This window comes from Lepidochelys kempii, chromosome 12 (genome assembly GCF_965140285.1).
Source record: "Lepidochelys kempii isolate rLepKem1 chromosome 12, rLepKem1.hap1, whole genome shotgun sequence".
In the NCBI taxonomy this organism is placed as follows: domain Eukaryota; kingdom Metazoa; phylum Chordata; order Testudines; family Cheloniidae; genus Lepidochelys; species Lepidochelys kempii.
Window position 1 is genome coordinate 23,465,382 of NC_136391.1, and position 14,403 is coordinate 23,479,784.

The window sequence follows — 14,403 nt, forward strand, 5'->3', positions numbered from 1 at the left end:
TCTACATCTGCATATTAGTGGTTTGTAGTAGTTGCAAGTTCTACTCTACTTCAGTGTTAAAATAAACATTGTCAAATTGGACCCAAAATCTAAATTTATTCTAAGTATGGAGTTTGCTTTTTTTTAAATAATTAAAACTTACTATGACATCACTGAAAAGGTATAAAAACATGCAGTATTTTTGCTGCACCTGCAAAAGCATGTTAAAAGGTCTCTGATGACCCAATATATCAGCATTTTAACAAATATTCATAGGACTGTGCTATCACCAGTGATACTAGTGTATAAAAAGATGTTTCAGCATAAGATATTGTGGCAGTTGACCTCATTTCTAAGTAATGGCAAGATTGACATTTCAGCTTCTATCTAGAAATTTCTACATTCCACATCACTGGTAGTATCTGAGCACATTCAAAAGACAGACAGACACACTCCTTTGCCAGATAGAAAGGGTATAACTGAGGGTGAACAAAACGTTTTCAATTTCCAAAGTTCCAAAGAACATTCTGCAATTAATGGAAAGGTCTGCTTTAAAATTATTCATTCAAGTATTTTTGAAGGCACATTAGCAGTCCTATGATGAACATGAAATAAATAAATTAATCAGTAAAAACAAGTCTCCTGTCCCTGTTATTAATACCAACTTAGATGATTAAAACTGAATTTACTTTTCAACATTACACTGCTTGGATCATGATGATAAACGTTTGAGATTTATGTTTTTTGTTTACATTTGTATTGCATTCAGCTTGGACAAAGAAACAGACTAATTGGTTTTCATGTTTTGGTTCTCATGCACTAGCTCAGTACTTCAGTGCTGGAGTTGCAAAAACCAAAAATCTTTTTTTTTGTAATTTAAAAAAAATAATGAATATATAATTATATATTCCAACAAATTTATTACAAAACCTACATTTTGGGCATAAACTACTTAATATCGCTAAATAATTTCTAGATGAAAATACATAATTTATTGTTTTCTGTCCCGTACAAAATTAAAGATGACTTCTAGTTTGGATAAACAGAACTGCTACATAGGCCCAGATCCTGCAGTTGGACCTGCATGAGTGGACCAAATAAATGGGGGAGCAAGTGAATTCAATGGGATTCTATAGGGACTCAAGAATCTCCCAGTAAGGATCAAAATGTAGGACTAGGGTCTCAGTTCTTTCTCTGACTTATTTTGGAAGCTTTAGTCTTAGGTTTCTTTTCTCTACAAATAAAGTAAGAAAGAAAGAAATAGTTGGAGAGGAAAGTATTGTTTATTGGGATAATCTCTTTCTCCAGGCTTTTGGGGAGGAGATTGGAATAGGAGCCTTGAGGGCAAGGGACTCTGAGGCTAGAGTGGTTCATGGGTTCCACTCCCCTGGTTTTCATCCTGGTTTTGGGGAGGTTGCTAAAATTAATTTTGTTAGATTACCATATTTCTAATATATGGTAAAAGCAATCCAGGGATAGGCAATATATGTTTGTATAAATCTACAATAAAACAAATCAAATCAAATCAGGGAGGTCTGTACTTTCCATATCTCTTCCCAATTACTCTCACAAAAGCGAAAACCCTTGGCCCTCCTCCCAGGCCCCGCCCACTCCATACCCCCATCCCTCTGTTGCTCACTCTCCCCACCCTCACTCACTCATTTTCACCAGGCTGGCTCAGGGAGTTGGGGTGTGAGAGAGGGTGAGGGCTCCGGCTGGGAATGTGGGCTCTGGGGTGGAGCCAGGGATGAGGGGTTTGGGGTGCAGGAGGGGGCTCTGGGGTGGAGCCGAGGGGTTCGGAGTATAGGAAGGGGCTCTGGACTGAGGGGGGAGTTGGAGTGTGGGAGGGGGTATGGGCTCTGAGCTGGGGGTGCAGGTTCCGAGGTGGGGCCAGAAATGAGGAGTTCAGGGTGCAGGAGGGGGCTCTAGGCTGAGACAGTGGGTTGGGATGCGAGCAGTGGTGAGGGCTCTGGCTGGGGGTGCGGGCTCTGCAGTGGGGCTCGGGATGAGGGGTTTAGGATGCAGGAGGGTGCTCTGGGCTGGGACTGAGGTTGTTTGGGAGATGGGAGGGGGATCAGGGCTGGGGCAGGGGGTTGGGGTGCGGGCTCTGTCTGGGGGTGCAGAGTCTGAGGTGGGGCTGGGGATGAGGGGTTTGGGATGTAGAAGGGTGCTCCAGGCTGGAACTAGGGGGTTTGGAGTGTATGAGAGAGCTCCAGGCTGGGACCAAGGGGTTCAGAGGACAGGAGGGGGATTAGGGCTGGGGCAGGGAGTTGGGGTACGGGAGGGTGGTGAGGGCTCTGGCTGGTGGTGGGGGCTCTGGGGTGGGGCTAGGGATGAAGGAGGGTGTTCCAGCTGGGACTGAGGAGTTCGGGGGGCGGAAGGGAGATCAGGGCTGGGGCAGGGGGTGGGCTCTGTCTGGGGGTGTGGGCTCTGGGATGTAGGAGGGTTCAGAGTGTGGGAGGGGCTCCAGGCTGGGGCAGAGGGTTGGGATGGGGGTGGGAGGGTGAGGGCTCCGGCTGGGGGTGTGGGCTCTAGGGATGAGGGGTTTGGGGTGCAGGAGGGTGCTCCGGGCTGGGACCGATGGGTTTGGGGGGGTGAGAGAGGGATCAGGGCTGGTGCAGGGGGTTGTGGCGCGGGAGGGGATCAGGGGTGCAGGCTGCAGATGGCACTTACCTCAAGCAGCTCTCGGAAGCAGCAGCATGTCCCCCCTCCGGCTCCTACGCTGAGGCACAGCCAAGCAGCTCTGTGTGCTGCCCCGTCCGCAGGCTCTCCCCGCCCCCACAGCTCCCACTGGCCACAGTTCCTGGCCAATGGGAGCTTCAGAGTGGTGCTTGGGGTGGGAGCAGCATGCAGAGTCCCCTGGCTATGCATGCAGAGTCCCTATGCATAGGAGCCAGAGGGGAGGACATGCTGCTGCTTCCGGGAGCTATAGGGAGCCTGGCTTAGCCCCGCTACCTGCCGACTGGACTATTAACAGTCAGGTCAGTGGTGCTGACCGGAACCGCCAGGGCCCCTTTTCAACCGGGCATTCCAGTCTAAAACCGGACACCTGGCAACCCTATTCCCAATCCACCAATCAGGTGCTGCTGTTTGGGAAATGGAACAGACTGCAACTTTACTATAGGAAATTGACACTTGAAAGCTCTAGAGATATTATGCCTATTGAAGCAGTGCAACTGCACAGGGCTCTTCTGGAAGCTCCCACACAACACAGTAGCCAACAGCAGTAGCCCACAGCATAGCTTGAATGCCTTAAGGCAGAGCTACATTAGCAAACTTTTCAACCATCATTCAATACCAGTGTGGCTCCACCATCTGTAGCAACTGTGGAAGTCAGAGTAGACAGGGCTCTGCCATTTTACCATCATATTGCCTAACACTGTAGGCTAGGGCAGTGGTTCTCAATCTTTCCAGACTACTGTACCCCTTTCAGGAGTCTGATTTGTCTTGAGTACCCCCAGTTTCACCTCATTTAAAAATTACTTGCTTAGAAAATCAGACATAAAAATACAAAAGTGTCACAACACACTGTTACTGAAAAATTGCTGACCTTCTCATTTTTACTATATAATTATAAAATAAATCGATTGGAATATAAATATTGTACTTATATTTCAGTGTGATACTCGAGCCTGTTTTTCACTTGTGAGTCTTGTCTGAATCCCAAGCCCTGGTGCCCAGGGCTGAAGCAGGTAACTTAACTTCACAGGTGGCTCCCATGGCATGGAGCCCCGGGCAATTGCCCTGCATGCCACCTCCTAATGTCGGCCCTGTACTTGTGACCCCCCCCAAAAAATACATCCCATGACCACCCTGGGGGCTGCATCCCCCAGATTGAGAAACACTTATCTAGATGAGTTGAGTACCCCCTGGAAGATCTCTACGTACCCCTGGTTGAGAACCACTGGGCTAGGAGACTTACTATAGTGTAGAAAAGGCTTTTCTGTTCCTCCCTGCTCTCCATTTAGAATGCTATGCTTTGCCTTCACTCCCTTGGTGCCCTGGACCATATGCTGTAAAACGTCAATTGTCAAGGGAGGTTTACCACAATCTTGGGATTGTCACAGTCAGCAGGGATGTCCTGGGCATGTAGAAATGCGGCATCTACTCAAAGATGAAGAGGGACTTGGATGGGGACTTGTACATATTACTTTGCATATTGTTACATTAAACCTGTGTCCAACTCTGCCAGAGAGATCAAAACAAGGTCATGACTATTGTCAGAGTCTGATTTTATAGCTTACAGCCTTCCTGTAATAGAATGGGATAGTAGGCATACACAGCTCTGTGGTCAACTCTCTGTTAAAACACTCACATCCTTATGCATCCAAGAACTCACGGGAGTTTAACATCAGCAGCCTAGTCAGAGGAACATAGCCATTTGTTATGTAGCTTATGCATGATTCATGAATGGTTATAAAAAAGTCTGGCACCCCTCCAGGTTGTTCTCTCCTCAATGGAAGAACTGTACCTTCCTTTGCATGCAAGCTCACAAGATGCAGAATTCCACCTGACAAAGTCTGCTTCACTTCACCTACTTACTTGCTATATTGTTCCATTGCCAGAGGGCAAAGCAGTTATTGTAAGATCCTCAGGAGAGAAATTTCCTAAATTATTTGCCTATATCTTTACTAATGGTTCTTTTCCATGGTGCCAGTAAGTCATGGCAAGTCATTTGTGTAGAACACCAAATAGGTCTCTCCTTGCATTGAATTGTTTGGACAAATAGTTATTTAGCAGCCAGCAGCGTGGATGGATAAAGACTGCATTGACCCCTTAGCCCATGGTCTAACTCCTACAGTCTGTAGAGCCAATCCTGCCAGTCTCCTATTCCAGTGGCAATTCCCTACATGGAGAATTTGCAGAATTAGACTCTGGTCTTCTTGCTTAGTGGGAGTAATAGCAGTGAGCCCATGTGAAACTTGGCTAACGGTAATGAACTAAAGTTGGATTACAGAAAAGCCATTAACCTCAACAGACTAAGGTATAAGCTGCTAGTAATCTTTTCTCCTGGTTTGAACTACAGACTCAGCCTATGGAGTGTGATAAGTTTGTCCCTTTAAGAAAAAACAAATCCTCAACCTGTTATTGGGTGAGATTTTGTGTGCATTATACCTTATTTATGGAGCAACATTACTGGGCTTGGCTCTGTACACACAGACATGGACCTGTTATAAGGATATTACAGTGTAAATTACACACTGGAAAAAGTGTACACACAAATAAACACAGTATACAAGAAGAGAGTGATAATACCACATTGTGAATTAACATTTTCAACTCAGGTTTCAGAGTAGCAGCCGTGTTAGTCTGTATTCGCAAAAAGAAAAGGAGTACTTGTGACACCTTAGAGACTAACAAATTTATTTGAGCATAAGCTTTCATGAGCTACAGCTCATTTCATCGATGAAGTGAGCTGGAGCTCACAAAAGCTTATGCTCAAATAAATTTGTTAGTCTCTAAGGTGCCACAAGTACTCCTTTTCTATTTTCAATTCATGCTCCTTCATGCTTTTTGGAGTTATTATCCAAGAGCCTCCTAGAATAAATATTTTGAGAAGAGATTTGAATGAAGAGAGGAGGGATGTGTCCTTTTTTTTGTAAAAGGAAGGAAAGAGAATTCTAAGCAAGAGGTAGTATGGAAGGAGACAAAGGTATTTAAGAGGGTGGCTTGAAAGGAACAGAGGAGTGGGAAGAGGAAGAAGAAATGAAACCTGAGAGGTAAGGGTGGAGTTGAGCAGGGCTTGGGAAGGGAAGATGAAAAGTATGGGTTTGAGGTGGAAGGTGAGAGGAAGTGAGTGTGGAAATTTAAATTGAGTGACCTGGCAAGAGTGGATTTTATCAGCCGCATTTTGGATATATTGGAACTGGACACGTGACATGCAGGCAGGGCAACAGATGAGATATATTCCTTACTATGTTCTGAAAATTTCTTCCTATGGTTTATTACAAAAGCTAGTTCTTTGCACTTCATCATGTTTCTTGTCAACTCCCCGCCTAGAATCTTCTCTTTTCTATTATTAATTTTAAAACATACCATACAATGTTATTTGATTCTGATGCTGAGTTTTATAGACAGAAAGGGAGACTGAATGCCCCCAGGAGCTTATGAACACACAGAGCACTCAGTTAACCACATTGTGATATTAACAGTTGCAAAGTACACTTTTAAAAAAAATACAGTTCCATCATTAACACTTCCTAAGAGTCAAGCAAAAATGTATGCTTAGATACCAAGGTGACAGCCAATACCTCGGAATAGCAGTGCTTCACCATCTGCTCTAACACCAGTAGTGTGCCTCCTCCACACCCAGATATATATATAGTGCCAGGTGTCTTAAGAGTTTTCCTCACACTTGGGGAATGAGTCTTTATTTGGCACATTTCTGATTCACGCACAAAGCAGCAGCTTGTTATTCACAGTATTCCAATCCAATGGGTGCTCCACTTGGTGCTCCTGTACAGAGAAGATTCCTGCGTAGTGCAACAGTACTGAAAGACCTCATTGTTTGTGGAGCCATCTCTGACTATTTACTTATGCTTAGTGAAGTGCTGAGAAAGTACAGTACATGATCTTTCTTTCCGTGGAATCCTTCTCAGAGCAGGAAAGTCATAGTGTGTTTAAAGGAGACAAGTGAGGATTTTTCCCTTTGGCTGAAGTGAAAAAACTTCCATTGCCCTTTTCTGGAGCTCTCCCTTAGTTTACTATCAGTGCAGGACTAGCTTATGCTTATTGCTTACTGTTAATTAGCTATCCCAGACAGCTATGTCTGGGGGAGTAATTTAAAATGACACTGTAGAATTGGCACTCAAGGCTACCTTTGCACAGCTAAATACCAAGCTTTTATTACTCTTACCTCTTTGTAATTATTTTTAACTTCTTGTCTGGTGTCTGCTGACGCTGATGACAAGCTAGAGACAGATGACCCTCTGCTGAAGGTGTCTGCTGAATGCTGAGGAGACCTAACTGGAGACTTTAATCAGATCAACAAAAACAAAACAAACAAGAGAGTTTACATCCTCATGTTAAATAGCTAAAATGTATGCAAAAGATTAGCAACTCACTCTGTTACCTCAGAAGCACTCTGTCCCCTTTCAAATGTTAGGTAGTTTAATTCCATCAATGATAAAATCTGCAGAAAAAATATTAATGAAGAGATACAATGCAACTCAATTTCAAGAGGAATTTACTGATGGAAACACAAATTAGCCAACCACTTAATATCAGCAAAAGAGATTATGATGAATCAGATTAAAGCAATAATTTGCAATGTTTACATTCCATACTAAAAAAAAACACTGCCATGCATTTTAAGATGTAAAATATGAGCTTCCTTTCTTGAAAGTGAATGAAAATTATTTTTAATTGTAAGAGTACATGCCCACATATCCCATTCACAACTAAGCTTCAAATACAGCTAAATCACTGTGGAAATGCATTTTAAAAACCTCCCTGCTAGCAGATTGGGAAGAATACCTTAGAATTTAATGCACACTGCAGGGAAGTCTCTTTCATCCGGTTTTGAATATCTGGGTTGGCTCCATTCTGCAGCAGGACTTCTATTATTCCTTGATAGCCCCAGCGAGCAGCTATATGGAGGGGAGTATCTCCTTTTTCGTTACCAGTATCTAGTCTACAAGAGTGTACATCATAATAGACTAAAGCTTTGACACACTGGAAAGAAAAGAAAAACCACCAATGAATTATATCACTGGTTCCCAATCCACATAACATGTGCAATCTGAACAGTAAAGCTGGTTTTATTGCAGATCCTAGAATCTACTCCCTCGGGTAGGTTTTTTTATCAAATATATGTCAATTTTTAAAAAGCCATAATAAATAAACAATGAATAGAAGGGACCCAAACAACTAGGTTTTCTAGCAGCTACACCAATGTAAATGGATACCTACATTAAACAAATACTATGATATAATAAAGTGCCAGTTTATGAATTAAAGAGTCATCCTCCAAAACTGTGTTTTATTTACTTTTTTAAATAAACAAATGTAATCCAAATTGGCATCACAATTTCATTGCATGCAGTAATCCTATCAGGATGTCTATTTAGTTTGTTACAAAACAATTACTTACATCCTCATGACCATAAGTGCAGGCTAAATGAAGTGGAGTATTGCCATTATTGTCTTGAACATCTGTACTTGCCTTATAGTGCAACAAGAGAAGCTTAACAGAAAAAGAAAGTCAACATCTAAGTAACAGAAAATTAATGGACAAACAATTGTTACTGCTGTAGCACCCTTTAGGTTTCTAGGATGATGAATTACTATAGTACAAATAGAACCACATCTCTTCTGCTTTAAACCAGTAAGTAAAGATGGTTGTCCTTGGCTTCATGCCACTATTTTGCTCCAGTTCTTGTCACACACTATTTAGAAACCACAGAATATATCTGCAGACTGACTCTAAATCATCCACTGTAGCTAGGTACTTCAGCACAGATAACATGTATATTCACTCAGTGTTCTAAGAGCGCTGTAAAGAAAAAGGCACAATGGGTTTAATTAAGTGCATCATTTCTCTCTCTGAATTTCTTAGTTTTGAACATATGAGTTGCTGTAATATTATATGAAACATTTGTTAAAAAATTCAAGTGTACAACAACTGACTGAACTGTATGATTAGTCTATTTTCAAAACAATGTTTAAAGCATTGTATTTACTTGACTGATCATAATAGCTCTTTTGCATCAATCCAGAGCAGAGATTCCACTATCCTATCAGTCTGTGCTAAACATTAGACATGAATTAAAAAACATATTGAAAAATACTATGCATACATAATGACTAACAACTGAGTTATTCAGAAATAAGCAAAGCCATACAAATCCCATTCTGAACTAATGGGCTTACAAAAGGTAACTAGAGATAATAAGGCTACTTGGAGTTTTGGGAATGCAGAAAAGCATGTCACATTTGGCAAACCTCTCAAAATCTAGTTTTCAAACTAATTTAGAAAATGTTAAATAAAATTAAAAAAATAAAAAACTTGAACCAAGAGGACAGAGGTAACAAGAATTTATTCTCAACATGAGATCTTGCAGATCTGAGAAAATTTTGACATCTGGATTATAAACCTATAAAGTTTAGCATTTAATTAAAATGCTGAAAGGCCCTGAAGTGTGATAGCACACAGTTATAATGAAGCTTTTGCATCCCTGAACAATGGTATCAGTAGAGCAGCAATAGTGAGATTTGTTTTTTCTTCAACTTATATATGTATTAAAAAATTCACTGGTTAATCCTTTCAGTGCTTACTGTAACGTTCTGATATCCTTTCTGACAGGCAAGATGAAGAGGTGTTGAACCATGGTAATCTGTAGCATTGACTACAGCTCCTTTGGAAACTAACAGGTCAATTAATGACGCTTGCCCTATGGAAAATATGTGGTCATTAAAACTGAGAAGTAAACATCTCACAGGAAAAGTTACTTTTCAAACTAAAATGTGAACTTCAAACCTTGACACTCTTCATTCTTGTGCACACTGCATATTCGCTTTCTTAGTACTTGCTCTTTGTAATGAACAGTCAAGTTACTACAGATTATTCAAGGGCACAGCTAAGAAAGGGGGGCCCCTAATCGCAACTAAACTGCAATTGTATCTTGATGGTGAACAGGGAATGGAAAGTAAACTGATGTCACACAAAGTGCTCTGCTATGTACTGTGCAAGTCAAAGGTAATATAAGCAAGAACAAATAAAAAAAAATCTCCAGAGTAGATTAATGTGTCTGCTTACAAGCCTGAGGTCAGGACCAGGATGCACATTCAAGGGGTGGGGAGGGATAGCGTATATCATGCCACATATACTCGGCTACAGGATGAATATAAGACTTCCTACATAATGCTGTCAGTTTGTAATAGGATATCTCCTTTCTGAGGATACCTCCTAATCTACCCATCTGGCTGAAAGAAATGCCAAGGAAAAACAAATAAGAAACCAAAAGAAAATGCAGACAAGAGCACCTGGATTGAAGGGAAAAATACAAGAGTTTCATTCTGGGTCAAGATTTCTGTTTGTCTATCCCACAAGTAAAATACAGTTCATCCAAAACTCATCACAGAATGTAAGTTGAAAAATAAGCTAATGTGTCCCCTCTTTCAAGGACTTAATGAAGAGTAAACAGAAGGTAAATATTACACAGTCATGGAAAGACAGCAATACTCACCATAAATAGCAGCTATATGAAGTGGTGTGTATCCCCTGTCGTCTCTGGAAAATGGAGTGACAATGGAAGGATCATTCATCTTCCTATAAAACAGGATAGTTTCCAAGAACATAAGTTAGCTGTATATCAGGTACTGGAGAAAATTTACACACGCACACACTCACTCACTCTACATAGTTTTTACACCTATTTAAGTTTTCAAACCTATTTACCCTCTATCATTTCTCATTAACAGATTATTCCATATGGGTTTTTTACTTAGCCAAAAGAAAAAAAAATCCAGACATCTATTCTTTTGACTGTGAAATCCAAATACAGAGAAGAGAGTCACTCTTTAACATGTCCAAAGGATGTCACACTATCTCCCCTATCTAGGTAACTGAGCTCCCAGCTTTTCAATACTTTCCTATTCAAATCTGCATGCATAATTCTGAGACACCTACAATGTCTTCTGTCCCTCTCAACCTAGATACATACACACATGTACAATGCTAAAATGCAGCCAATATCCCCTCCAACCAGAAGAATTTTCTGGACAAGGCACTGCACATTCCAGTATTGCCCTCATACTCTAAAGGAAACCCTAGAATGCGGACCTTTAGAAAGCTTTTCATATGGAGATGAAGAATCCTTACCCAGAAACCAGCTTCTCGCAGTTGTCACAGAAACAGAGTGGGTGGCACATTTTCTGTACAGTGTCTTTATCACTATCACCTTGACTTAGTAATTGTCCCACTTCCTCCTGGTTACCTGAAGCAATATACTACAAAAGGCCAAGAGGAGGAAGAATGAGGTACTGATGTGAAAAAGCTTAAAATAAAACCTACTTCATCCACTGAAGCAAAAAAACAAAGCAACCGATTATAAATGAAGCACTAGGAGAACTGGTGCAAGGCTGGATAGGGCTGCTGCACATAATCCTCAATGAGTTTTCAGTATAAATAGCCCTTAGATCTGATCTTGGTTTGCTTTTCATAAAAAAAAAATTAAAACAAAATTCACATTGTTTTAGACTCAGTTACAACAATGACCTCCCTCTGTTCAGACACATTATTACTTGCAGTCTCTAGCCATACATGTAAATATGTATAATTAAAAGCTCTGCTTTGTGTCTTTGCACAGGTAAAATTCTCTTTTTAGAATTACATTATGAGATTGATTAACAAAATATGTAGGAGATGGGAGGTGACTGCACTTTAGATTTTTTTTTCAGCAAAACTTCTTGGTTTTAGGCACCAAAGTCTCTAGAGACTAACAGCCATTGGCATTGCAACTCTGTTTTAATGGGCCATTGACTATTACAGCAGCACTATTCCAACTCCATTTGTTTCTGTGCTAGAATTTGTAAGAATACATTGCCAACTTGCAGAAGCTTTGGCACAGAACTGCAATGCACTGATTATGCAGGCACCTCTTTATTGTCTAACATATGGCTTTTTTGGCACTCCCAAGCACAAGCAACATGGCGAAGTCATTACAAAGTGTGTGTTATAGTCTAGAAAACTGTATGTAAGAGATTGCACATATATAATGTTCTGCAATGCAGATTTTTCACCTTGAACAAGCAATCTATTGGGGTCGTGGACATCTGGGACAGCAAGTTCATTCTTTGTCTCAAGAACTTGTCACTAAACTTCTCAGATTCCTGAAAAGAAACAAGCCATGTCAATCAATAGTCCATATATTAGTAAAAAGAAAGTAGTTTTATAAAAAGTTATTTTTAAATATGCAATACATATATTTACCAGCTCTTAGCTTACGTAACAGGTTAAAGCCTAAAAATTTGATTTAATACTTAAAATTCTGTATCAATGATTTTGTACATTTGTACAAGAGCATCCCCTGCCAGCTAACTGGACGTTAGTCCATAAAATAATTCCCCGGCACACCTTAGACATTTTAGTACTAAAACATCTGAGTTTCATTAACAAAATAAAAATATTTTTTCTATCAGAAAAACCAAAGTAAAAGCAGCTTTTGAAGTGGCCAAATTGGTGAGAGATATGCCTCATATAAAACACAGACTAAAGGGGGTGTGCCAAAGAGTAAGATGGACCATCACAAAGCTACTGCCTAAAAACAGGCCCAGGGCAGATACTATCTGCTGCCAGCCATGTAGCAGAGTCAAGAAGCAGCCCCAGAATCAGAAAGCCCCTCAGCATCATGCTGGATTTGGCTGAAGGCTTCTCTACCTAACATGGACACAAAATCTGCCAAGTTAGCTCCTGTGATACTAGTTGAGATTAAATGGATTTGACAGAGACCCATTCTTCAGCACTTGAGATTAAATTTCAAAATAACAGTTCCTGTATTTGCATATAACAAATACTCAACCAGTGCCCTGTGTGTGAAGGTTACAAGGCAGCATGTCAAACTGAAGCATTAGAAAAATCAGTACAGAGCAAATGAACACAAGACCACTCAGGTTTCCTGGTGGTACTGGAATGTGGAGTTCAACAGCTTTTCTGGAAACTTGGATCCCTGAGGTTTTAATGTTAACACAGTAGGTGATCTTATGGAGAAAGCCTCTCAAAACCATTTATAAAGCCACCATCACCACTAGAACTACTCTTTTAAGAATTTAATAGAAACAGAAATCTGTTTGGTTCAGACTTGTGCTTCTAGATAATTTGGCTATAATTATGGTTTCTTTCAATAGTTAAATATGTTTGATATAGAGAAATTTTAGGATAGAAACTTGCAAAGGATTATGGGTACATGTGCTATTATACTATTTTTCCTAAACCTCACATGAGCTGTGCTCTCCTTACTGCAATTTCATCAGTCACTAAATTTACAATTGTAAGGTGAATAAAAGGAACTCAATTTGCTTGCACTTATATGAGCTGTTCTCTCCCAAAGGGTGTACAATCATAGAATATCAGGGTTGGAAGGGACCTCAGGAGGTCATCTTTATCAATCTTTAACATTGTTTGTTTTCTTCTTTGAATTTTCCACACAAAATTTTAAAGCACTAACTATTCTAAGAACTTGCTTGGCTTTGATCACTAGAAGCCCCTGTATTTAGTTATGCATGCTAAACCATGGAATAGTTTTTAAACTATGCATATGACTGACCTACAATGGAAAACTCAATACAGACATGTAAAAACTCAATACTGTGATGTGAGACTAGAGAACATGTATATCCTCTAAATTGGTTTGGTTTGTGTTTTAGTTACACACAGAAAAGACAGCAGGAGACTTCAACATTTTCAAACTTGGGTGCCTCGCATTCTGGTACCTAAATAGGTAGACAGGTTTTTCAGAGGTTTTGGTGATGTAGCACCTGCTGCTCTCACTGGATGAGTTGACAGGTAGGCGTCAAAATGTGGATTTTAGTGCCTAATAAGAGGCACCCAGGTTTGAAAATGTGGGCCTGAGTGTGTAGTGCAATTGATCAGAGATAGTTTTAATACTGTGAGTAATCACAATCTATGGAATTAATGAACACCAGAAATCCCAGGCAAGTAGTTCAGCACTATTTCCCCCTCCCCCAAATGATGGCAGTCCTCATGCTCCGGAGCACAAGCTTGTCACATATGAAATATCAGGAAAGATTTTGCCCTGTTACATAACTGGCACATATTCCTACATGGGAATAAAGAGAAATAATGAATGGGTAACCTTCTGAAACAGTATTGTCCATTCCTACAAGCAAGATAATTAATTGAAACGATAAATTGCACGTACTGGTTGAGCTACTATGTTCCACACTTAAGTGAGTGAGAATGAGTGTTTCATTTGTTTGTGAGTAGAGCATGGTCCCCTGAATGGATTGTTTTGGTTAGAATACTCCAGATAATTACCAAAACATTGCTTGTGTTGCAGTAGGACAAGATAGATTGCATTCCCAGAAATTAGAGAACTTTTAAGCCCATATCATCTCTTATCTACACGACAAGAGAGACAGTGAAATATATTAGAACCTGCCTTCAACCCCTGCCAAAATCCTCAGACAATAACTGAGTCCAGGACAGTAAATACCTCCATTTCCATCAGTGCTGATATGGGTCACTAATTAGAGGGGATATTTATTATAATGAACACCACTTTAGGCCTTCTGAGGATGTGCAGAACTCTCGGATGGTTGAGGACATGTACTGTCTATGTATTTCAGTGCAAAAGTCTTCTCTTCCCAATTCCACCCCCCTACACACACAGGGCAGGTGTTACGTTCAGAATCTCTGAACTAGAACTTGGTACATTCTGGCCCATTAAATGAAAGCCCTTCATT

At 40.6% G+C, this 14,403-nt stretch overlaps 1 protein-coding gene across 11 annotated transcripts in view; it reads right to left on the reverse strand.

Annotated features, from left to right (window-relative positions):
- ANKRD27 (ankyrin repeat domain 27) overlaps window positions 1–14,403 on the reverse strand; it is a 71,325-nt gene that overhangs the window by 30,122 nt on the left and 26,800 nt on the right. For 10 of the 11 annotated variants that reach the window (XM_073307841.2, XM_073307837.2, XM_078848119.1 and 7 more), the window contains 8 exons: window positions 11,722–11,811; window positions 10,802–10,929; window positions 10,167–10,249; window positions 9,256–9,371; window positions 8,072–8,164; window positions 7,456–7,653; window positions 7,052–7,111; window positions 6,836–6,952 (listed from right to left, as the gene is read on the reverse strand). In XM_073307841.2, coding sequence (XP_073163942.2) covers window positions 6,836–6,952; window positions 7,052–7,111; window positions 7,456–7,653; window positions 8,072–8,164; window positions 9,256–9,371; window positions 10,167–10,249; window positions 10,802–10,929; window positions 11,722–11,811 — 885 coding nt within the window. The remainder of the gene's footprint in view (window positions 1–6,835; window positions 6,953–7,051; window positions 7,112–7,455; window positions 7,654–8,071; window positions 8,165–9,255; window positions 9,372–10,166; window positions 10,250–10,801; window positions 10,930–11,721; window positions 11,812–14,403) is intronic. The other variant, XM_073307842.2, reaches the window with a different exon arrangement.